This window comes from Vanessa cardui, chromosome 12 (genome assembly GCF_905220365.1).
Source record: "Vanessa cardui chromosome 12, ilVanCard2.1, whole genome shotgun sequence".
NCBI classification, from domain to species: Eukaryota; Metazoa; Arthropoda; class Insecta; order Lepidoptera; family Nymphalidae; genus Vanessa; species Vanessa cardui.
Window position 1 is genome coordinate 10,011,715 of NC_061134.1, and position 25,600 is coordinate 10,037,314.

Sequence of the window (25,600 nt, forward strand, 5' to 3'; positions counted from 1 at the left end):
GTATAAAACATATTGTTTATATAAAATGTTTATTGCTTCATATAAAAGGCGTTCTGACCGTATAAAAATATATACCGAGACGACAAGTTGCTTACAAAATAAATGTTCTGAAGCGCGACATAACATTATCCGTTCAACCTCAGAGTAACTTCTCTTTCGTTCTAGCAAAATGGAGTATCTTAATAAACGTTTAAGTGCGATTCGAACTAGTGCGTTTCAATGTGCTTTTGACTTCGCCAAGCCGATATCTATCGTTATGTATAGCGAATGCTTTATTTTTGCGTCACTGAAATTATTTCAAGGCGACGCAGTCAGCTTTGCGTAACGTGTTTTATTATTTTTATTGACTGTCCGAGCAAAGTATTGCAAAATATTATTATTATAAATTATGTGTACGGACAAATGGATCTCTTGATGGTAAGTAGTCATCATCAGTCATAGTATAATATGAGACAACATCATATACATTACTCTGATCCCAATGTAAGTAGCTGAAGCACTTGTGTAATGGACAATCAGAAGTAACGACGGTACCACAAACACCCAGACCCAAGACAACATAGAAAACTAATGATAATCGACATCGACTCAGCCGGGAATCGAACCCAGGACCTCGGAGTGGCGTACCCATGAAAACCAGTGTATACACCACTCGACCACGGAGGTCGTCTTATTTAATATAGATATAAGCGCCGGAAGAAATATTATCCGTTCCTTAAATAACCAATCGACCACTAATTGGATCTTATATCCAGTTTGTGTCCGTAGTTACACTGGCTCACTAATCCCTCAAACCGTAACAAACAAAACGATCGCTGTATAGCGGTAGCATATGTCATAATTGAATGGTACCTAATGAGATGGGGTCGTTTAAAACTCTATCACTATTTAATATAATTGCTTCATCTATAAAAATACTGTTACGCAAATATTTATTTCCGTCTGTAAGTTTTTTAATTTGACATCAAAGAAATAAGGCAGATAATCGTGTTGACCGTCCACGCTTCGGTAAATCAATACCACAAGGCTTTAACTTTGATTAAATTGTGAATAAACAAATATTTTAGTATATCTGAGTTATTTGAGATTCAGTCTGTGTATGGAATACACTAAATATTTGATCGATCAACGCAATACCACTGTACCACCATGTTTAGACAAATGTAGAGCCGCCCTTATGAACATTAACGAACGAAAATAAGATTTGTTTAATAATTGCATCTGATTATTATGATTTCATCCATAAATTTAATTATTATAACGTTATTGGAATTGGTTATTATGCAATGATTTTTTTGTATGTATATAACAAATCAGCCAACACAGATCCTGTACATAACATCATTAACCAATCACGAACATGTCTAAAAATGATTTCCGCTTAATCGTCCAATCGCGGCTTCGTATTCATTTTAAACTATTTAACTATCAAATCAAAGGCTATACTCCACTTTGCTAGCAATTACTTAATAATCTACTAACCTACATCCAGAATATTCTTAACATTTCGTACTATTAGTTTCTGTCAGACTTTATATAATATGCTCATCGTATCAAGTAGGTCTCTTCGGCTGGTAATTCGTAGTTGATACCGTTCATTTCGTATGGGCCATTGCATCTGTGAAATTAAATATATTTATTACAGCATTTATTAAAATATAATAGAAAAATTTAATCTGCAAACACACAACAATAGGGAATATTAATACATAGTAAAGACAACATAATACTTTCATATAATAAGATACAAGAAAAAAGAAAATTAATATTAATTTGGTGCCAGGGCTTTGTGCAAGACGCCTTAGTGGGTACCACCCACTCATTAAATATTCTACCGCCAAATAACAGTACTCAGTAGTGTTGTGTTCCGGTTTGAAGGGCGAGTGAGCTTATGTATAGTACGACACAAATTAGATGTAACATCGGAAAATGCAATGAAATGAAAATAAAACCGATTACTGCCGATTTACACGACCGATATAAATAGTTCCCTATCGCGCCATTCGACGCTATTCCTCGCTATAGATTCTCACGTCAGAGAAAGCAAGTGCATGTAAATCGACGCGTCAAATTGACTAATATATTAGGTTGTATGATATTACAAGTTATTGCGTTTGTGCAAAGATCATATTCGTAGAGTACGTCGTATGAGAAATAAATATTGATAATTTGGTATAGCGTACTCAATTCGGATGTGATCGGTTTTAAGAATTTTGCCGATGCGACATCTAAGTTGTGTCGTACTATAACTATATGCACAACGGACATAACATGTCATGTGGCGCTTGGCCAAGGAATGGCTAAAATTTTTACAGCGCTATTGTATAGACAATGTGATGGTGATGGTGACCACATACCATCTAGTGGCTCATATGCTCCACTAACTTATACCATAATAAAGGAGGTTATAATACATACCCCTGATTGTTCGGCCCATACACAAGCGTCGGCTATGAGGCGTCGGGGTGGGCGGGTTTCACCCTCGCGCCGCTGTAGAACAGAACGCAAGGAGACTTCCACCAGCTACCGAACTGGACCACCTCGTCCGGGCTCACTTGGACTATGCTGGAATTGTAAACATATCTCAACACGTGTATTTCCAAATATTGTTCCAAAAATATTATTCTTCGGTGCAAGACAGAGATGGGCCAGTCTCAGATCTTGTACACACCACTCGACCTCCATTGTTAAGATGATAATTAATTTACGACGTAGGTTTTTTTGCATTATGTAATAGTCTATTGATAATTTTAAAATGGCGAAAATTACACTGATCGATCCTGGTGGAGTAGTAACCTCTAATAGTTCACAGCAAGCAAGATGTGCTTACATTTATTTGCTCAAATGATTTATATTAATATCACTTATAGATAAATTACAAAAAAAAAAAAAATAGAGAATTATCATATAATTTTGAAAATAAACGCTATTGATATATGTAACAATAATTGTCGCCTGCATATTATTTTAATCGTCGGGTATAATGTATTAAAAAGTAGTTTATGTCCTTTCCTTGGAGTTTAAGGTTACTTTATACTAAGTTTCATCAAAATCGGTTAATTTGTTTTATCGTGAAAGAGCAACAGACAGAATTATTTTCACACTTATAATATTAAGTACAGATTAAATGGGCTATTAATTCTTTTATCATAATGATAATATTAATATGTTTAAACTAATAAATGTTGCCAATTGCATGTGTTACGAAATGTTTAAAATTAATCTTATGTTACTTGGTGGTAGGGCTTTGTGCAAGCCCGTCTGGGTAGGTACCACCCACTCATCAGTTATTCTACCGCCAAATAACTCAGTATTGTTGTGTTCCGGTTTGAAGGGTGAGTGAGCCAGTGTAACTACAGGCACAAGGGACATAACATCTTAGTTCCCAAGGTTGGTGGCACACATGGGCGTACCCAGGTAGGGGCAGGGGGGGGCAGCTGCCCCCCCCTGGATAATGTTGACGTCCCTACTAAGTACCTTATTATGTACTTTTATCGATAAAAATTAAGAAAACATATTTTTGCCATTTGTTTGTATTATTAATACAATATTTTAACAGCCCTATATTGCGCAGCGCCACAGATTACTTAATAGTTACTACGACAGCGCTGCGAAGCCCGCCCGCGCGCCTATACGACACGAAGATTACCGAATCGTACCGAGCGACATCGAGTGCCGCGAAAGCGGGGAGAGAGTACGAGGCACGAGCGAGCAGCTTGCATTTGTTTGACAAGTAATTGTTTTCAAAGTGCACGAGTTTTGACATAAATAAGGTTTTGTTACTGAATATAATTAGGACCTATATGTATTATTTCTATTTATATTCTGATTTACTATAATAAAACTTTGAATGAAAATGGATATTCGGAACTTTTTTGGTAAGTTTTTTCTATTACCTACTTAATAAGTCTGTTATTTTTTTAAATAAAACAAGACAATCACAATTGTTTAAGATGTCAAAAGAAAAGACATAATTCCTGTGGTCTTGGTTGATCTTTCGCGGCTATTGGTTGTCTGAAGGCGGTTTTTACTTTTTTTTATAGTCATGCCGAAGAAATAAACGTATTTTTAACAGACTTCAAAGACTACAAAGAAATTATTTTAAACTTTTTAGTTTTGGAGTCGGTTAAATTTTTTGTTAAAAAGTTTTTTATAGCTTCATTACCGTATACCGTATTTTATTTTTGCAGCAAAAAAACGGAAAATTACAAGCACAGAGGATGATGATGCCAGTTGCAGTAAGCAGTTGCCGCAGTCTGGTGAGGTGGATTCAGCGCCAATAACACAATCTTATTCTGCTAATAAAAAATTGTGTAACTCTTTTGTTAGCCCGCAAGATTCAGAACCGGAAACCGTAAATTCTTGCAGTATTGTTAATGAGGTAGTATCTGAATCTCGAGCATACATCATCACATCTACATCTACGTCTACTCTGGATGATGGAGAAAATTTTCATGAAAACGATATCGGTCGATGGGTTGGACGGTCTTTCGTACTGACAGCGGAGAAGCGAATGGAAATGTTAAAGCGATGCTGGGTACCTTCAGAAACTTATGATTTTGCTGGTGATGCTACACATTTAAAACGCAAATTTAACCACTCTTGGTTAGAAATGTACAAACCATGGCTTGTATACTCAAAGAAATTGAAAGGTGCATTTTGTTTGTTTTGTGTTTTATTCCCGCCGAAAGTCGCACGTGGTGTACAGGGATCTCTAATTGTTCGACCATTTACCAAGTATAAAGATATACATATTTATTGTAAAGCCCATGTAGATACTCAATGGCATAGAGAGTCGAGTGCGTCTGCCAATTCTTTTAGTAACATTAAAACAAATGTACAAGTTACATTGCAAACAGGCCACGAAAAAATTATTGAAGACAATAGAAATGCATTGCTACCTATAATCAGTACAATAGTTTTTTGTGGAACACATGATTTGCCATTGAGAGGAAAAGAAAAGGATGACGGCGTTTTTCAAGATTTGCTTCAATTAAAAATAAAGTCTGGTGATGAAATTTTGCGGCAACATTTAGAGAAGGGTCAAAAGAATGCTCAATATACGTCCCCGAAGATACAAAATGAAATTTTAAACATATGCGGTATTTTAATAAGAGAAAAACTGGTCGATAACATTAGAGCCGCAAGTGCTTTCAGTATTTTGGCTGATGAATCAGCAGATATATCTGGTAAGGAACAACTAGCAATAGGTCTTCGATATTACGATCAAAAGGTAAAAAACGTTAAAGAAGTATTTATGGGCTTCGTAGAGTTGGAAAAAATGGATGCCCAAACGATAGCTGCTGAAATAAATAGATTTATTAATACGTTAAATATTGACGCTAATAAATGCGTGGGACAAGGCTATGACGGATGTGCTACTATGGCGGGAAAAGATGGTGGAGTCCAAAAAATATTGAGAGAAACTTATAAAAAGGGTTTATATTTTCACTGCGCCTGCCACAGATTAAACCTCGTGGTAAACGATTTAAATCATGTTTCTGAGATCCGCAACTGCATTGGAACCGTAAAAGATACGATAAATTTTTTCAGGGAATCGGTTCTGCGTCAAAGATATGCACCAAAAATACCATTGCTGTGTGAAACAAGATGGTCCCATAAATACCAAAGTATTTCGATGTTTAAGAAATATTTTGTCCAAATTGCAGAAGGTTTAGAAAAACTTTCTCGGGAAGGTAATTCTGCCACAAGGAAAGTAGCTTTTCAGTTACTATCTGCTGTCAGCCAAACTACATTTATATTTGCTCTATGTATTATAGACAAATATAATTCTATGCTGCAACCCGTCGCAAACATATTGCAATCTAAAACGCTAGACATATTGAGATGTGCAGAACATATAGAAACAATAACTACTGCAGTTGCAGAACACCGGCGTTCCGCGGAACAAGGGAGCGAAGATTTAATCAAATCAGCTGAAAAAATTGCTACGGCTTTAAAAATTGACCTACGTTTACCAAGAACAGCAAGCCGCCAACAACATAGGTCAAATCAACCAGCTGCTTCACTTAGCGAGTATTTTCGTCGCTCATTATACGTGCCTTATTTGGATTCTTTGTCATCTTCATTAGAGGCGAGATTTAGCAGACAGCATTCACCAGCGTTTACACTTTCATTGTTACACCCTACTCAGATAATTAAAATTACAGTTCCTAAATTACAAAAATGCATGGAGGAAGTATCTGATTTTTATGAATTAGAAGGGATCACGTCTGAAGCCGAACTTTGGCGCACGTTTTGGATAAATAAGCAGCAGCAGGATTTTGAAAATATTGGAATAGCGGAGTTAATACAAGAAGCAGATTCTTTTTACCCAAAGGTCAAGATAGCCCTAGAAATTTTGCTGGCAATGCCGTATTCCACTGCTACGATTGAAAGGTCGTTTAGTACACTTAGACGTGTAAAAACGTGGCTAAGATCGACTATGACAGAAGATAGATTGAATGGGCTTTGTATGCTCAGTGTGCACAGAGAATTTGTTAAAAGTATGAGTGATTCTTTCACGGAAGGCATCCTAAATCGTTTTGCTGAAGACCCACGAAAATTACTTTTAAAATAGCCATTGTATAAGAAGAATTTATATAAAAAGCTTTTATCTATTTTAATTTAAGTTTTTTTATTTTTAAAAACCACCTCACCTAGCTTATAAAAATAAGATTTGCCCCCCCCTGGCCCAGAACCTGAGTACGCCCATGGTGGCACATTGACGATGTAAGGAATAGTTAATATTTCTTACAGCGTCATTGTCTATGGGTGATGGTGACCACTTACCATCACAAGCTATACCATAAAAAAAACATCTTATGTTGACCTTACCTCAGGTCGTTGAACAAGAACCATCTCGATTCGTCCTTTTTGTCCGGTATCCGGACATACGAGACTAAGTTCTTAGGATTGTCCTCCACGCAGACGACCACCGCAGACAGATGGTAATCCTGCTCTGATCTCACGGTGACTGGTTTCTTCTTATGCTTGTTAAGATCCGCGAGTCGGTCTGTCGATGAATCAGTCTGGAAAATACCATCCAAAATTTTAAAAATGGAACGTAATTAATTTTCGGGTCAAATTCACCATTGAATATATTGTTGGGATAAACAAGCAACATCTGCGTCAAGTCACACAACTTTCTTTTTTTAAAAAAAAAGGCGGGAGATTCGTTGTTGACACATTGAGAATTGCAAATATAATTATTACAGTGTAATGTGATTATTGATGGTTATTTGTGTTGTAGACTAAATGTTTTTATATTGTGGTAGATTGATTGTTATTTTAAATTAAAGATAATTGTTTTAGAAGTTAACCTACTTCCTACTTCTGGTTCTAAAAATATAATATACTTTTGAATATTCAAATTTAGAACTCCTCTATAACAAATATAGTTAATACTAGATGATTACGATAATTATTAATACTGATATATATAAGACAATTATTGTATTTCTGAGGTAGGAATATTATTCTTTTTTTTTTTTGTAGTAATAGTAAATGTTTGAATCAACGGCGACCGGGCCGGAATTAATATAATCGGAGAATTTTGGCTAAACTATAAATTAATTATAAATTTATAATAACTCTTTTTGTAAACTAATGCCAAATGTCAAATTTCGTTTAAGCATTAATGTGTAATAAAGAACAAATAAATATTGGAAATAAAAAAACAATTAAGGCAGTATGGAGACTTAAAAAAACTAACCTTGTCATTTATAATAACCTCGCCATCGGATTGTAGTCGAATGTGTAACTGATGTGGCAACACACAGTTGCTCTCTTGTGTCGAATTCTTTAGAGAATGACATTGCGGTGCTAATATTGACCTACAAAAAAAGATTAATTAATTATATATTTACATTAAATACCACATGAATTATAAGAAAATCCTACAGACAAAAAATCATTAAAGTATTCATTCAACCAAAGAGAACCAATTTAATTTCTTTTATTATCTATATATATGTATAACCAAAAATAAGCCAAGTACCGTTCACAGAATCATCTCAATCGAAATCTCAGAAACTACAACAGTTTCAAAATTGAAGGTATGTAGGTTTCTTATTTTAAGGACCAAAGGTTTTTATGAACCTTCACCCGTAAGGGGATAAAATGGGGTTGGAAGTTTGTGCTTTATAAATTTTGGGCGGGTAGAGCCGCAGACTCAGCTAGTTTTGTTATTTATGTGTGTGTATACAATACCTCTCCGGATGTTTAAACCGACAGCCAGGTCTTGCACAGTGTAAACCATAACGACAGGGCTTACTAATACCAGCTCTTTTTGATGCTTCAGGCTACAAAAAATAATATACAACATTATGAAGAAGGTAATTGGATAAAAAAAAATTATATTCAAATTCTCCTCTCCTTTTGTTTCACACTAAATAATCAAATTTTTTACGAAAAAATACAGCAGTCAATTTTATATATATCAGGTTATTTATTTAATTATAAAAATATATATTTACCACATCCTTTTGGATACCCTTCGCCCAATAAGCCTTTTCGTGTGCGGTCACACCTCCGCAATTGATTGCTAAGATTGGGGGCAGCCTGAAATTAATACTGGGATATTAGAAATATATAAAGGCAAAATAAAAAAAAATATATTGTATGATGTATTTTTACAGTAAACTCTTGGTTTGAACTATCAATAAATCGTGTATTGAATGTAATAAACGGTTCATTACTAACACAAATGATAATTGTTTATTATTAGCAGATAAATCTTTTCAATGTTTACTAAATTATACTACATCGAAAAACCTGGTCGGAAACTATTTATATTTATGTTTATATTCAATAATACATACAACTAATAAAATTAATAAGATTTGACAATAATTCAATGAGAAGAAATAAAGCTGTACAATAAAAAAAGTTTCAGTTTTTTTTTTTTAAAGCCGTATATCATAAAAGAGAAAGAGAGGTACACATCGTCCTGTTGGGAGGGGTGCATAACGCTCTTCCATTATGTGACGATTTCTGTGAATTCAGTTCAAAACTTCGTTTCAATGAAAAGGAAAATATACTGAAATCGAATGTACGTCGCTCGGAGTGAGGCACCTGAGTATGCGTCCGTGCTGCGTGGTGGGCGTGAAGCGCGCACATCGCTCGCACCAGGCGGGCGTGGTGCGGCGCGCGCACAGCGACGCGCGCACCAAATCCGCGAACCCGCCGCGCGCCTCGCCCGCGCCCAGCGCGCACGCCAGCGCCGCCGACACGCGCTCCTCCTGCGCAGACACACTTTGCACTCCCGTACGCACACGGCACTACCCCAGTCGCCTTACCCCTATCCCCCCCCCCACCACTACCGACGACGACTCAGGGAGCCACGCCCGCTAACCTAACCTAACCTAACCCCCCCCCCACCCCTACCGACGACGACTCAGGGAGCCACGCCCGCGGTGGTAACCTCGTGTCATCCGCGCCATCAAGATGCTATGTCCCCCCCCTGCGCGCTAGTATAGTACGACACAACTTAGATGTCGCATCGGCAAAATTCGTAAAACCGATCACATCCGAATTAAGTACGCTATCCCGAATTATCAATATATATTTCTCACGCGAATATGATCTTTGCACAAACGAATAGCGTCGAATGGCGCGATAGGGAGCTATTTCTATTGGTTGTGTAAATCGGCAGTAATCGGTTTTATTTTCATTCCATTGCATTTTCCGATGCTACATCTAATTTGTGTCTTACTATAACTTATTCCCTTTTTAAACCAAAACTAGATTTATCGATGATTGGATGGCCCACTAGACGGTTCCGACGACTCATTACTACATTGCGAGTGCAATATTGGATAAAATGATATGTTGAGATAACGACGCCTATCATGCTTTCCCGTTTTCAAGTTTACACACATATAAATATACGATCAAATTTATCAGATATTAAAACGCACGTAGTTGAAAAAGAATAAAAAAAAACAAAAATTCAGGGTGAACGGCAACCAACTCAAAAATAACACGATCGAAAGAAAAGGCTCGTCGTTTTCGGACATATTATATTCGTCTACACTGTTACAGGTTGTGGACATACATATGCAGTTATCGTGGGTCGCTTGCTATCGGACGTAACGGTTCTAAGAACTCGACGTTTCTCTCCGCTACAGCTCAAACGCCAATACTACTTTCGCGATCCTCCTGATAATGAAAAAGTACATTCATGTTAAACCGTTGCATCAATTTTAAGGAAGGAAATCGCGTTTTCGTTTTGTTTTTTTGAGAGAGATTTGGTAATACGTGATTAAGTGCAACTTTGAATTGTGTACAATAAATAATATGAAAATTTCTAGTGTTTCGAAATACAATTAACAATATAATATTAAAATCGTGTTATTCTTAATAGGCAGCTTTGACTCTGATTTGTTTTAGTATATTTATATGTAGAATATTTTTGACAATCGCTATAATTATCCTCATCTTATCTTAAACTTTTCGCATACGATCGAATCGATTTTAATTTAAAAATCGATATAATCGATACTTAAATTTATTATTATTGTTTGAAAGTATGCAAACCTCTTTATTGCACTTCATGCATTTGTTGACCTGTTGCCGACCAATGGCGAATAGTTGCGATATCTCGGATTCCTCGTTATCAGATGGCTGTTTATTCGGTACATCGTTACTTTCGTTCTGAACGTGATTCGTTACGGCCGTACCTGCAAAAATACACTAACAACTTATAAGGTTCCTAAACTTATAAGTCCTTTAGACTTTAATCCTGTATGTTACTAAACTTTGGCTTAATATAACTGTTAACTTGGCATTTATTCAAGATCTGCAAAGTGTCTTTAAATGATCCGCTTTCCGTATGGGAAAATTGTATTGGTAAACTTTTACGTCAACTCTCTCTGGGAATACCTTAACTGGTGGATTGATTCACCGACATGATAAGGTTGGTTGAGACGGTGAGTTGAACGGTACTGATAAATGCTCTTGAAACAGTACATGTTCTCGTAGAAATAAGCAAAGAAAGCACCATGCGTGCTGATTTATTCACTTAAAATTTTGTGAAGCGCTGCTGGTTCTAATGTTTTTAATGATGTGAGACAAGTATTGAAATTTAGTTGAGGAAAGGTAGCCTTCGTGAGGGTTTAGTGAATCAAACGTTCTACGAAAAGGGTACGAAATCTTTGAGTACGCACCTCCACTTAGGACGCTTTCGAATTTGCGACTAGCGGAATAGCGGACGGCAATTAGCGGGATCGTCAAGTCTGACGACTAGAAGTTCTAAGCCGCGATCTAAGAACTTGTCCGTCAGCGGGTCGGTAGAAAAGATAAAATTTTAGCTTACTCACTCGTTAGTCTACCTTGCAGCAGTTGCGCTATCTTCCTACAATTAGACACGAGATGTTGCTAGGGCAGATTGACAGACAGACTAGCAGAAGTTATGAATACTAGGATCTTTAGATATAAGCTGGGTACAGCTTCAGAATCGCTACCCCATTAAGAAACATATCCTCTAGCGGTTAATCGTGGCCTTTGCTTACGGCATCTGAGGCTTGTTACCAATAATATAGTATCATAGAAGAAGAATATACACATACCCTCGTCGTGATTATTACGCCACTGCTCCTCGTCCAACTCATCTTCGTATTCCGAAGGCCCCAAGAACTCAAGATCGTTGTTATATTGATACTCATACTGTCCGTTCATTTGCCTGGTATTATTAATTCGAGGTTTCGGAGGACTCGTTTTTTGTGCTAGGAAAGCCAATTCCTTTTCTTTTTTACGCGTTTCCAGTATTTCGTAATGTATCTGGTGTAGAATGAAGCGATTCCAACTCTGAAATGTTTCGTGTATTATTTATATATAATAGAAAAGTAAAAATAATTGAATATCACTCCCTTTGAGTCACATTTTTGAGAGTACTTACAAATCGCATTGCACACTGGTTAACGACCTTTAGCGTCCCAAAAAGCTAGTCTTTGAAAAGATTACGCACCATTTACCACAAACATACAGAAGCTATTTACACAAGAGGACAAATAATATCAATAATGATATCTTTTTTTGTGTTACATATGAGAAGATTATGAGAAAGCCTTCAATTCCATCGAGACTTGAGCGATACTGGAGTCTCTGCAGTGGGGCCAGATTGTCTCTGGGTACATCGAAGTATGGAAAAATGAAAATATACAAAAAGGTGCGACAAAACCCTTCAAAATGTGAAGAGGAGTCAGAATCTCCGATCCTGATTCTAGTGGTATCCACAAAATTTAATGTCATGCTGAGCAGACCTGAACAGAGCGGTACATCAGCAGGGTCTGAATGTGAACATATACAACATGAAAGTTATGTCCAATGTCTGTGCCATATCAGTACCATTTGGTATTGGTGGAGACATTTCTCTCACCAATGTCGAGGGATATATTTACCTAGTACAAGTAGTAAAGATGAATATGTCCAACTTAGAGGAACTGGTCACTCGTAGAATCCAACTCGTCTGGGCAGCATTTGGAAAATTAAGACATGACTTGTCATCCAAATTACTTCAGTGTAAATCGAAAGTAATTGAAGAATATGGGGAATCATGTTGATTTAGGGATCCGAGTTGTGGTACTTAAACGAATTCTTAACGTAGAAGACCGAAAATAACGGATCTAACTCGCAAAGCTAGTTTGCTGAAGTGGAAAAAAGCAGAGTACGTTTTTCGAAGATCCTTTAAAATATTGAGAAGTAATGTCGACTTCGACATGAAACCTGGTCCAGGTGAACTGATACCAGAGAAGATACCTTAGAATTAGGACCCCATCAATAAATTTCGACGAGATCGGCGCTCAGCAGTAAGTACCCGTATGAGCGTGACGAGGTCGGCGCGCGGCTGGCGGGCGGCACTCCTCGTACCTGTATGAGCGTGACCAGGTCGGCGCGCGGCTAGCGGGCGGCACTCCGCGTACCTGTATGAGCGTGACGAGGTCGGCGCGCGGCTGGCGGGCGGCACTCCGCGTACCTGTATGAGCGTGACGAGGTCGGCGCGCGGCTGGCGGGCGGCACTCGCGTACCTGTATGAGCGTGACGAGGTCGGCGCGCGGCTGGCGGGCGGCACTCCGCGTACCTGTATGAGCGTGACGAGGTCGGCGCGCGGCTGGCGGGCGGCACTCGCGTACCTGTATGAGCGTGACGAGGTCGGCGCGCGGCTGGCGGGCGGCACTCCGCGTACCTGTATGAGCGTGACGAGGTCGGCGCGCGGCTGGCGGGCGGCACTCCGCGTACCTGTATGAGCGTGACGAGGTCGGCGCGCGGCTGGCGGGCGGCACTCGCGTACCTGTATGAGCGTGACGAGGTCGGCGCGCGGCTCGGCGCGCTCGGGCAGGATGAGGCCGAGCGCGGCGGCCTCGGGCACGGTGCGGAAGGCGCGCAGGAAGTTGCTCGCCTGGCACGGCGCGCCGCCCGACGTGTCCAGCGTGCGGAACAGGAAGCCTGGCGTGGGAACACTCGTGCTCATGATCAGGGAGATGGGTAGCATTTTCGTGTTTGATTTTTTCATACAAACTTTTACGACGAAATTGTTGTTTTTTACATGTAAGTGCTTAGATTATATAAAAATATCTATGAATCATTTACACGTATTTGAAGATTGATGGCCAAAATTATCACGAATATTGATCCATGAGACAAATTTTCTGATAATACGTAGTTGATATTAAGCATAATTACTTGTTATAATTATTAATGGTATGTTCATATAAATTGAATATTATATTTTTAACTTGGCAACCCTGCTCTATGGCATCTTTACTTTGTATTTGATAATATGTGTTAAATTTATTTTAAAAAACTAAAACAACGAGATAGATATCGATAAGTAATGAAATCGTTAAAATACCTTTATCTATTTAATCAATTTTTACAATACCTAACTAATATGAAACGCACAACCTAAGGCAAAGCTCGATACGAAAATAGACACATCCAATCCAATCCTATCCATCAGCCCATTTCCGTCCACTGCTGGACATAGGCCTCTCCAATTGCACGCCACTGAGATCGTTCTTGGGCTACTCGCATCCAGCTCCTGCCAGCCGTTTTGCGTAAGTCGTCACTCCACTCTAGAACACGTTTCCCCCAACGGTTATGGGTTCTGCGACAAGTATGGCCAGCCCATTGCCACTTCAGCTTACTAATCCGGTGGGCTATGTCGATGACTTTGGTTCGCTGGCGGATCGCCTCATTTCTGATGCGATCTCGCAGAGAATCGCCGAGCCTAGCCCTTACCATAGCACGCTGAGCGACTTTAAACTGGTGGACCAGCCTTGCCGTGAGGGTCCACGTCACGATTATACTCTTGGGACTTCTGTATAATCTGCCATACTGTGTGGATGTGGTCTATGGTGGCGTATCCGGTCCGAAGCCCGGCCTTTTCTGGGGGTTTGAATTCGTCGAATCTTGGCGCAAGACAGTTCGTGATCACTCTTGAAAACAGCTTATAGACTGACTCAGTAGGGATATGGGACGATAGTTCTTCAGCAGGGTTTAGTCTCCTTTTTTGGAGAACAGGACGACCACACTCCTACTCTACGCCTCCGGAGTTCTCCCTTCGAAGAGGAGGACAGAGTTAAAAAGCTTTTGGAGTTCCTTGAGTACCGGATTACCTCCTGCTTTTAAATCACTCTATAGTAATATCGTCCTCTCCAAGGGTTTTTCCATTTTTAAGCTGTTTAAGAGCAATCTCAATTTCTTCTGAGAAACGGCGTGTTAATGTTGCTCTAGAATCCTCATTTTCGGAATAGGTCGAGATACATGCGAAGAGTATTTTTTTTTTTTTGAATAGGTATCAAACTAGCAAGAGGCTCACCTAATGGAAAGTGAATTAGAATTTTGAAGAGATGTCCGAAGGTGAAATTCTGCAGCCGAGATTAATCTGAACAATTCCTCGAAACATTCCCCGTGAAAAATTCGGTAGAAGATGCAGAGTGATCCGACATCTCTATGCAAAGCCAAAGGATCAAGGAGATCGGAAAAGGTTTGATCGTCAATAACTCGAGCTGCCCTACGTCGGATACGATCAAATGGAAGGAGCTGGTACTGGGGAGTACCCGCCCAGAGGTGAGAGCAGTACTCCATGTGAGGCCGAATTTACGCCTTGTCAAGTTTTAGGCGATGGGCCGACGTGAAATACTGTCTAGCCTTGTTGAGCACACCGAGATTTTTTGAAGCCAATTTGGCTTTGCCTTCCAATTGACCGCGGAACTGAACGAGGCTCGAAATATCAACGCCAAGTATTCCGATACTACCTGTAGCGGCTATAGGGATGTTTTCAAATCGTGAAGATACGACAAATGGTGTTTTTTTAGCGGTTAACGCGCAAACTTGCGTCTTTTTGGGGTTGAAATGGACTAAATTTAGCCGGCCCCAGTTCGAGACTTCGCTTAACGAAGACTCGATTTCAGACACAAGTTTGTTCCGGTTTTCTTCGACGTTTTCCCGAAAATATTAGCGGGGCCGGTGTATAAGGTGTCAACGGTACTGTCGTCTGCATAGCAATGAACGTTCCCGATTTGCAAATCATTGATATGCAGAAGAAAACGGGTGATAGAACGCAGCATTGTGGAACACCAGACGAATTTTAAGTCAGAGCATGCACCGTCGACAACGACCTTGATGCTCCGATCTGCCAAAAAGCTGGTAATCCAATTGTATAATTTCCCGGGAAGCCCAAACGAAGCTTCGAAAGAAGCGCTTTGTGCCACACGATCGAAGGCCTTCGCTATGTCCAAGCTGGCTGCTAATGCCTCACCCTTGCTCTCAACTGCTTCAACCCATGAGTAAGATAAACTAGAAGATCACCGGCCGATCGACCCCGACGGAAACCGTACTGTAGGTCGAATGAATGAACTGCCGGCTTGGAAGAAACGACTTCTCCACTTGCTGTGGTCACCTTCGTCAGGTGGCTCCTTCCAAGAGATTGTACGAACACCTTAGACCCCCGATTTTGCTCGATTGCCCTTTTAATCGTAAGAGTATTGGAGCACCGGAGGTCGTGACGTACGCGCTTGCTGTTCTCTTGGTTTAGTTGCCGCATCTCTGACGAAGTGACAGGTGGGTTTTCACGTCGATTCTTCATTAGCCCTAGAGTCTCTTCTGAAAGTTTGGACTTCCTGACCTTACGCTGATGCCACAAAATCTTGTAGCTTCTTCCCTGAGAATTCGAACTACATTTTCTAGGGTCTGGTTTACGTCTGTTGTGATTTTCACGGCAACGAATCGGTTCTCCAGGTTTAACTGGAACGTTTCAGATCCCGCAATGGGTTGGAGCAGCTTTGGTCGAAACATGGACTTCATCAGACGGACGCGCTCGGCCCTAAAATCGATATTCAGAGAGCCTCGGACAAGTCGGTGATCACTGCCGGTATTGAACCTGTTGATCACAGAGACGTCTCTGAATATGTGCCTCTTGTCTGTCATGATGAAGTCTATCTCATTTTTGGTCATAGTGTCGGGGTTTTGTCACGTCCACTTCATTTGGGGCTGCTTCTTGAAGAATGAGTTCATCAAGAAGGGCCTCCCATTCGAGGAAGTTGACAAGCATTTGCCCCCTATGATTCCTGCTTCCAAATCCATGGGGTCCTACTACCGATTCGCTGCAATTATGTACTCCAACTTTGGCGTTAAAGTCCCCCATGACAACGTTGTAGTAAGTTTTTGTGTTAAGTGGAGGGCCCTCGATATATCATCGAACATTTCCTCCACTTCATGGTCCGAAAGTGTCGAGGTCGGTGCGTACGCTTGCACCACCTTGAGGCTATACCTCTCGATGAGCTACACTGTTCGACACACTGGAGATTTCCACAACATTGTCAGCTACGGACTTATTAACCAGAAACCCAACGCCACCTTTGGATTGTTGGTCTCCCTCTCGGAAGTACATTAAGTTGCCCGATTGAGGGTTACGGTATCCTCTCCCTCTCTACGGACTTCACATAAACCTAATATGTGCCACCTAATTTTCCAAGTTCCTCAAGTTGCGCTAGATGCGAGTCAAACCGTAGCGTGCGTCCGTTGTACGTCGCAAGGGTCAGTCGGTTGTGGTGGCCTCCCGTAGCCCGGTGATTCTTAGCACCCCCCCCCCCCGTCTCGCCGTTACCATCGTCGTCACCACACGCCACCACGTCGTCACATGGCTGCTGGTAACTGGGGGCCGTGACTTGCGTGTTTTATGCATAGAAGGGAATGCCCGTAATCGCCACGCTTGGCAGGCGTGTTGGCGATCGCAGAAGGTAGCTCTCGCGACGGTGACGCTGCTACCCGTCATCGGCCTGTGGTATTTAGCTACGTTTATTTTGATGGTTATACCGCTATCATTCGGTCGCCAGAGCCTCGTTTCCTAGTCGGCAGAATGCACCACGGGTAGGTGAGGTTGGCTTGGGGTACTAAGATATAGTTTGCGCCCCCTTACATCCCGCATAGACACATAGTGAGTGCAATTGGTACAATTATCACTATTGACAATACAGCTGATATATTATTAGCAAATAATTACTCACCCAATTCACAACTGAGACAAAATTCCTTCGCGCACGTGTGCGCCAGTAGTGTAGCTTTCAGTGGTGGAATGTAATATAGTACCTGCATATTAAATTTATCTCATATTTATTATCTGAAAGTCACAAACTGTTTAAGCATCACATAAAGGACTTTGCAATTTAAAAAAAAAACACTTCATTTAAACACGACAAAAAATATATAAATATATTTTATTTTTATTATTTATCTTTGACAGACAATTGCACGAATAAGAAAATCTAGTACGTAGGCAACGTAGAATCAACTGTAAAACTAAACCACACATGTCGAGATACTACGAAATAGTTTAAATGCGAAGATGTGAACGCAACATTCGTTCGTTCACGTTTCATAACGCTCAACTAGTGGTCGAAATTCGATCACTGTATTTATACACTCAACTGGTGTTTATTCTTTAGCTACGATTCTAATCATACTTGGTGGTAGGCCTATGTGTAAGCTAATCTAGTAGGTAGGTAGGTACTATCCAATAATCATATATTCTACGACTATGCTATGTTTAAATGATGTGTCCATGTAACTACAGATACAAGTGACATCAAATCAAAGGTTCCCAAAGTTAGTGGCACATTGGTGTTTTGAGGATTAGTTAATATTTCTGACGGCGCCAATATTATGTGTGATCGTGACGACTTACCATCAGATGATGCCACTTTGCCTACCCAGTGTAATAAAATAAAATAAAAATAACGCTTTTGGACAACACTTATTTTTCCAACCCTCCAAAATGTTTTACCTGGAGCTTTAAATGGATCTGTTATGCACAAATCAATAGAAAGGAATCATTTATTATAAAAGGATCATTTATATATACTAGAAATAGAAAGGGATCCAAAATTGATCCTTGTGGAACAAAGTCCTTAAACGGTAAACTGTAATAAAAATTTCATTGACAACATATATAATTGTATTTGCCTATTGATATTCTACGTCGCACCTGCTTCCACTGGCTTATCCATACACTTCTTAGAATCATATCTGAACTGGAAGGTAAGATTAAAGCCTTTTTCTGCATTTTTAATTTGTTATAAATCTAAAAAATATACTTGTAATAGTACCTGTAACATTGCGTTGCAGTATGAATTAGGCATAGTCGATTCTAAGCCTGGAAAGCCAGTTTTATTTACTATAATATCTTCGTCACTTGGCAACAGTTTGTTGAATCGAATTTCTATCTGAAATTACAAATTAAATATTAATTCTAACCTACGATATCAATCTTATTAATATATATGCTATAATTATAATTGCGAAAGTTTCACCGTTTGACGTCCAAGCCACAGAAGCGAATAGATTCAATTTGGTAAAAAAAAGCAAGCTTGGACCCCAAGGAAGGATATTGTCCTTCCTTATATTTTTCAAAACCCTTAAACCAGAATATTTTCAGATCGGCACTTGGGACTTTAATTTCACAAAAATTACTTTAAACTCTATATAACCTAGCCTTAAAACATATCTAATTTTTTCACAACATTTTATTGCACATGTTTTTTGTATATATAAATAAAATTGTACTTACTTTTAAATAATGTCTAGGGATCGGTTGTATACTAATACTAGCGTCGTTCTTTTTTACATTATCTAAGTTGTCTTCAACATACGGCATCTGTAATATGAATTTATATATTAAATATTGTATGGTACATATTTTTTTTGCTTTAATTTATATTTATATTAAACATACTTATCTTAAGAAAGCACTTAAGCAAAATGTATTTATAACATACAATCAAATCTATGCCCAACAACAAGAACAACAAGTGCTTAGTAATAATTTCAGTATTATTTTTTTATTTATTAATAATCTAGATTATTTGATAAAATATGAGACAACACACTAGAATATTAAACACAAGGAAATTATCATGGTTTACAATAAGACAATAAATTTCTGCTTTGGTGCATTTTTGCGTTACTTAAATATAAAGTTATACCTCATTCCGTCTATGAGTCTTTGGATTCGGCGCATATCCGATGGGACCTTGCATCTTCATTGTTTTTAATACTTCGGGATCGATTGGTTTTGGCTTTCTGGAAATTAAATTTAATATATGTAATAAAATAATACACTATTAATTATTTGACATATCACAACATTCTGTGTAGGGTATTGTCAATGAGGTTGGTGTTAGGAAAACTATAGAGGTAAATAAATAAATATGAGACAACATCACATACATTACTCTGATCCCAATGTAAGTAGCTAAGCTCCTGTGTTATGGAAAATCAGAAGAAACGACGGTACCACAAACACCCAGACCCAAGACAACATGGAAAACTATTGGTAATCTACATCGACTCGGCCGGGAATCGAACCCAGAACCTCGGAGTGGCGTACCCATGAAAACCAGTGTACACACCACTCGACCACGGCGGTCATCAAAAGAGGTGTGTGTTATAAATAGATTACACACACACACATAAGAGAAACCTCAAATTAATGGCAAAAAATGAATAGTCATAAGTGCCCCATATTAACATGAGTAATCCGTCTAATATAAACCACTTATAAATCTCACCTGTAAATTTTCTTAAAGAAGTCTGGAGGCAACTCGTTGAACCACCTCGAGCCGGATGCAAGGGGAGATAGTGGTACGGTTGAGAATTGGAATGTGGTGTCGTTAAAACCGACCACTGGAAGTTCCGGTGCCGGGTCTGCAAATTCAGTTGCCCTAGAAGTATAAATTTAATATTGAGAACATTTAAGCACCATAAAAGTTGAAAGAAATACTGCAAACACAAAAATATCTCAAAAATTAATGTATCATTTCTTCACTATAAATTCTGTAACATCAATACTATTAATTGATGTTCCATATTTTATGAAGCATCATGGGAGATAACTTCAATTAAAAATCTACCTAGGTATTATAAATGAGACAACATCACATACATTATTCTGATCCCAATGTAAGTAGCTAAGCAATTGTGTTATGGAAAATCAAGAGTAACGACAGTACCACAAACACCCAGACCCAAGACAACATAGAAAACTAATGGTAATCTACATCGACTCGACCGGGAATCGAACCCGGGACCTCGGAGTGGACCTTGAAAACCGGTGTACACACCACTCGACCACGGAGGTCGCCAAATATATCGTTTCGTCACTATAAATTCTGTCGCCAAAAGTATAAGCATCGTAGGAGACAACTTCATTTACAAATCTACCTAAGTGCTATAAATAAAATATATAAACATATATGGAATTTAGACTATATTACCTAGAAAAGTTGTTAAAGTGTGGCTCATGGTTATGTTGGGCAGAGAATAGGTGAAGATGTCCAGACTGATCGCCAAATACGAGAGCTTGACTAGTAGAAGACACGTCCATTACACTACATTGTGATGTTTGAGTGTCCACCTGAAAATTATATCAGTTATAAACTAATGCCTGATCTAATTTTATATAGATTAAATACAGCTAAAGTCTGTAGACAAATTTAATGTAATATTATATATTATTTGTATATAAAAAAATATGTAAATTGCACATTTTTTAATTGTTTTGTATTTACGATTTAAAAAAATTAATTTGTTGAGCATTCGTATATTTAGGTTTCTGGAGAGACTTTCTTTAAGAGATAATAAATCCATTATGGACTTGTATTTCATTATATTATTTTGTTATGAACGTTTTATTATGGTTCATACATATAAAATCAGAATGTCAATATAAATAAATAAATAATGGACAACATCACATTACTCAGATCCACATGTATTTAGCTAAAGCACTTGTGTTATGAAAAATCAAGTAAACATAAGAAAGCAATGAACTTATTGTACATGGACTCAGCCAGGAATCGAACCCGGGACCTCGGAGTGGCTTACCCATGAAAACCGGTGTACACAGTACTCAAACTCAGAGGTCATCAAAATAACCGTATTCAATTTAAAAAAAAAACTTTGCAATTATTTTTTTTAATACAATGTACATATAATAACTAACCTGAAATACAGATTGGTACTCTGATTCATGGGCTTCATTAACATGGAATAGAGTAACATGTCCGTCCCCTGCCAATGCCACAGCCCGTCCGGACACAGCCGGTACAAAGTGCAACAACAACGGTGGAGACACAGTCGGTATTGACCAAGCTGCTTTGCCCTTAACTCTTCTGACATCCCAAACTAATACATAAGGTTCCGGTACTGCTACGGTAGCTCTAAAATTAGCAATATTTAATAATTAATACCTATTATATATAATTAATCATATTCTAGAATTCATTACATATAATATATACCATTTTAAGCAAAACATTACTGCATAACTGTGACGAACTTTTTGTATATCGATTAAAGTGTGGATATAATATGGAAAGTGTGCTTTTTTGAGTTTTTTAAAGCATTCATGACTAAAGAAAATAAACAAATAAATTATGTATATGTTTCAAGACAAATTATTTCATCTATTCATCAAAAACAAAAAAAAAGACAAATCAATGAGGAAAGTAATTTCTGCTTAGTTTCTATTTTTGCATGATTCTCTTTGGTTCCTAAGCATCAGGATATTAAATAATAAAATACAAGAAAAACCTTGTAGCTTATTTTCGGTGTTTTTTAAACTACAATATAAATATTCTGTATATTTCTAGCAAGGCAAACTACTTACATACTTACTAGGTGATCAATTAAAGAAAAAATTAATAACTACATTTAAACACGCTTTATACAAATTGATATAATAATATCATAAAATAGAAACGGGAGTAAAAAAAATGAGTTCCTTTATTTTTATGGTAAACATATTGATATGTTTACTTCGGAAAACAACACCTTAACTTAACTTCCATTTACTTTTAAAAAATGTTTTTAAACAATGATTTTTGACATTTCCAAAATTAGTTTCAGTTCAACTTCTTACATTCTTATATTTAGATTTTATACATCCCTATTTGTAACCCTTAAAAACCTTTCATATAGTTCAACAGACTAGCAAATGGGTCACCTAATGGTAATGGACCACTGCCCATAGACAAAATCACTCTCAGAAATATTAAACAACCGTCAATGTACACTGTACACTAATTAAAGGAACAGCAAAAACAGCCTTTTAGTTCCCATCTTAGATAGTGCACTGACAATGTATTTGATATCTCTCATGGTACGTTTATGAGTTATGGTACTTACCATCACGGCACAACATAAAGAGGGTTCTGCCTTAGTATTAAAAAAATAAAATAAAAATAGGATTAACACTTGCGATTGAGTAAATCCACATGTAATTAAATGATTTCCCTGCATGTCCAAGTCGGAGAGACAGGCCGAGTGTGCTCTGAACGTATGCTCCGCTTTACCGGGATTTCGTATGTCTCGTAATGACACCATGCCACTTGCGCTGCCGCATGCGACCAATGAACCGCCTCCGCTCCTCAGTACAGCACAGCCATCCTCTGGTACTTTCTATAAAAAAGTACTTTTAAGAAAACAATAAACCAACTTAGTTTATATTAGTCAGTCTAAATAATTAACTATACAGAAGATACTATGATGCAGTTAGATAATAGATAAAAATAGATTGTACGAATATTCAAAACAACCATTGTGCAAAAAGCCAGAAAAACACAGCATAACTTTTTGTAAAACTGTGTAAGTATATTTGAAGTACTGGTTAGCTAGGTTGTTATTATTACATTTGTTTAAATAAATGTTACATATACCAAACATTCTGTCTTTGCCATTCTGTCAGTCAAGATGCAAAGAGTTCAATCAGTATATAGTATTATTTTGAAAGAGTTTTAAATAGATATATCAAAAGCAGTTTAATACATAAATTCACTTGACATTAATGAAATAAATGAAAACTGTTTAATAAAATATTCTTACTATCACAGTCTCAGTCATCTTGTTGATATCTAATTCTAGGAGTTTGTCTTGGTGTCCACCTATTAAAAACTTGTGCGAGTTTACTTGAAAAAGACATTGCATGTCCATCATATTTGAGGATCTGTGGAGAATAAATTTCATTAAATATACATAGTATATAGCTAATTTTATATTTGAAATATAGTTTGCTATGTATTAGTATATATGTATTTTTAAATTTCAGAAAAGTTACTATAGTGATATGCCATTTTGAGTCATGTATACTATACATTGTCCAATTATTATAGTTAATGAACATACCATGTACACCACCCTAAAATGAAAATTTGTTAATTTTCTGGAGAACCTTCATTATAATATTATAAATGCATACTAATACAAAAATAGTTTAAATTAATTATTTAATTTCTTAAAAAAAAAGGTAATGATTATATTTTTTCTTACTTATGTGTGTGCTGAGGTATGCCTCTTCGTATTTGGTGTCTTAAACTTGTTTTAGTGAGACAATATATACCTTTTTCTAATGTTAGTATATCTCTTACTTCTTCTGTTTGATGGATTTGGAATGATGTATATTTTTGCAAGTTTGGTCCATAATAAGAAGTAACATGCCCCTTAAAAAGTAAAATAATCTTCGTTTATTTGTGTAAAGCAGCAGCCCGTTATTGCCTCACTGCTTTATAAAGGCCTCCTCTCCCTTTTGAGTGGCCATCTAAAGTAGGTGGATTATTGGCAGATATTTGACAAAATCTCATTCACCTCATGCAAAATTCCTTACAATGTTTTCCTTCACCTTGAGTAGAATTATAAACACAAATTAGGCCATTTCCACTTTTATTATGTTTAATCACAATAAAAATTGAATCAATAACTATGTATAATTTTTTGTGAGATTTTTTAGTCACTAAGGTATAATTAATTTTAGTACATATGAAAAGAAACTTTTGTTGCATTTCATGTTATTTTAATAATTGTTGACATCATCCTTATTTTCACTTCTTTATTATGTTATATTTTTAGATATCTAAGAACTATAAAATGAGTCAATTAAACTGTGACAATATAAAAGTAACACATTTTTCTAATGGGGAATTGTCTCAAATTATTTAATAAACATATTTATTTTATGTTACACATTACATTTGGTTGATATTTTTTAATTTACAAATTTTAGTGACAACACTGATTGTATTGGCTATAAAATGTTTAAAGATTGTTTATTCAATGAAAGTTATATTGATATTACATTTAATATTGTCACAACTTACCCCTTGGTTACCCATCCATACCAATTCCTCAAACTTATCAAAGACAGAGGCTGACACACCATATTGGTCACCACCATCAACAAGTACTGTACTTCGAACCTCATATTCTGCCTCTTGGTTTCGCAGAATATATGGTTGTGAATATTTTGTTTGGAACTGATCTATAAACATAAATATCAGAATTTAATTTGTAAAGAACACTGGATGCAATTATCCTTAAATAATTATTAGCTAGGGTATTAATAAGTTATAAATGAGTAATGATTTAAATTGTGGAAAATACATATTTCTTCATGGTAGGAAGTACGAAATTTAAATTTAAAAATTATATGCAATATAAATTTGAATAAAAGTATATTTCATGTCATTAACATTTTTTTTATAACTTAAACTAAACTTGAAATTTAATGTAGCATTTCACTTCTTATTATTGAATGTGTAATTTGCGAAGTCGCATATTATTTGTATATTTTGACACGACTCATACACGTTTTGCTGGTAGAAGCAGTTCCATATATTGTGACAGAAGATTCACTTTGTACATTTGTTAATATATATTTAACGGCAATTGATAATGTAGTTTTACTTCATAAGAACCACTTTATTAAATAAATAGAATTATAGTATGTATTAATTTTCCAATAATTAGTACAAAGCACTTACCTTCCATTATATGTTCCGATTGCAAACCAAGATCGGTATAATGGAATTCCATGGTTTTATTTTTTTTTTAATATTTAAACCATTCGAGTAGGAGCCATTTATATTGTAAATTAAATAATTAACAACAAAATTAACTATACAATCGGAAAAGACCAAACTTGACAAACTAGCACTTGTTTTCTTGACACATCAAATCGAGGACAAACTACAGATAATAGATATATTAATGCTATATAGATAATAAAAAATAAGAAATGTCATAAATTCCAAACTTGTGCTTCTTACTT

General features: G+C 37.2%; 2 protein-coding genes across 2 annotated transcripts; one reads left to right on the forward strand and one right to left on the reverse strand.

Moving 5' to 3' along the window:
• Nucleotides 1–575: 575 nt before the first annotated feature.
• Nucleotides 576–25,506, reverse strand: LOC124534080 (PAN2-PAN3 deadenylation complex catalytic subunit PAN2). Its single transcript, XM_047109747.1, has 22 exons — nt 25,314–25,506; nt 24,651–24,811; nt 23,827–23,996; nt 23,383–23,503; nt 22,760–22,959; nt 21,503–21,719; nt 20,775–20,914; nt 20,070–20,222; nt 19,485–19,581; nt 19,070–19,156; nt 18,609–18,725; nt 17,511–17,592; nt 13,292–13,446; nt 11,571–11,808; nt 10,540–10,682; nt 9,076–9,242; nt 8,478–8,562; nt 8,212–8,303; nt 7,715–7,835; nt 6,838–7,031; nt 2,419–2,565; nt 576–1,618 (listed from the first exon to the last, which is right to left on the reverse strand). The coding sequence occupies exons 1-21, from the start codon at nt 25,363–25,365 to the stop codon at nt 2,451–2,453; spliced, it is 2,907 nt and encodes a 968-aa protein (XP_046965703.1). The 5' UTR covers nt 25,366–25,506; the 3' UTR covers nt 576–1,618; nt 2,419–2,450.
• On the forward strand, nt 3,790–6,682 carry LOC124534081 (52 kDa repressor of the inhibitor of the protein kinase-like). The gene is made up of 2 exons (XM_047109748.1): nt 3,790–3,878; nt 4,191–6,682. The coding sequence occupies exons 1-2, from the start codon at nt 3,851–3,853 to the stop codon at nt 6,578–6,580; spliced, it is 2,418 nt and encodes an 805-aa protein (XP_046965704.1). The 5' UTR covers nt 3,790–3,850; the 3' UTR covers nt 6,581–6,682.
• Nucleotides 25,507–25,600: the final 94 nt, after the last annotated feature.

Bases quoted from the DNA above. Each gene is read 5' to 3' on its own strand.
- LOC124534080 (XM_047109747.1), bottom strand. From the start codon at position 25,365: ATGGAATTCCATTATACCGATCTTGGTTTGCAATCGGAACATATAATG. The intron at 20,915-21,502 runs GTTAGTTATTAT...TATAATTTTCAG, and splicing joins AGTACCAATCTGTATTTCAG to GTGGACACTCAAACATCACA. The intron at 18,726-19,069 runs GTAAGTACAATT...TTGTAATTTCAG, and splicing joins TCCCTAGACATTATTTAAAA to ATAGAAATTCGATTCAACAA.
- LOC124534081 (XM_047109748.1), top strand. From the start codon at position 3,851: ATGAAAATGGATATTCGGAACTTTTTTG. The intron at 3,879-4,190 runs GTAAGTTTTTTC...TTATTTTTGCAG, and splicing joins GGATATTCGGAACTTTTTTG to CAAAAAAACGGAAAATTACA.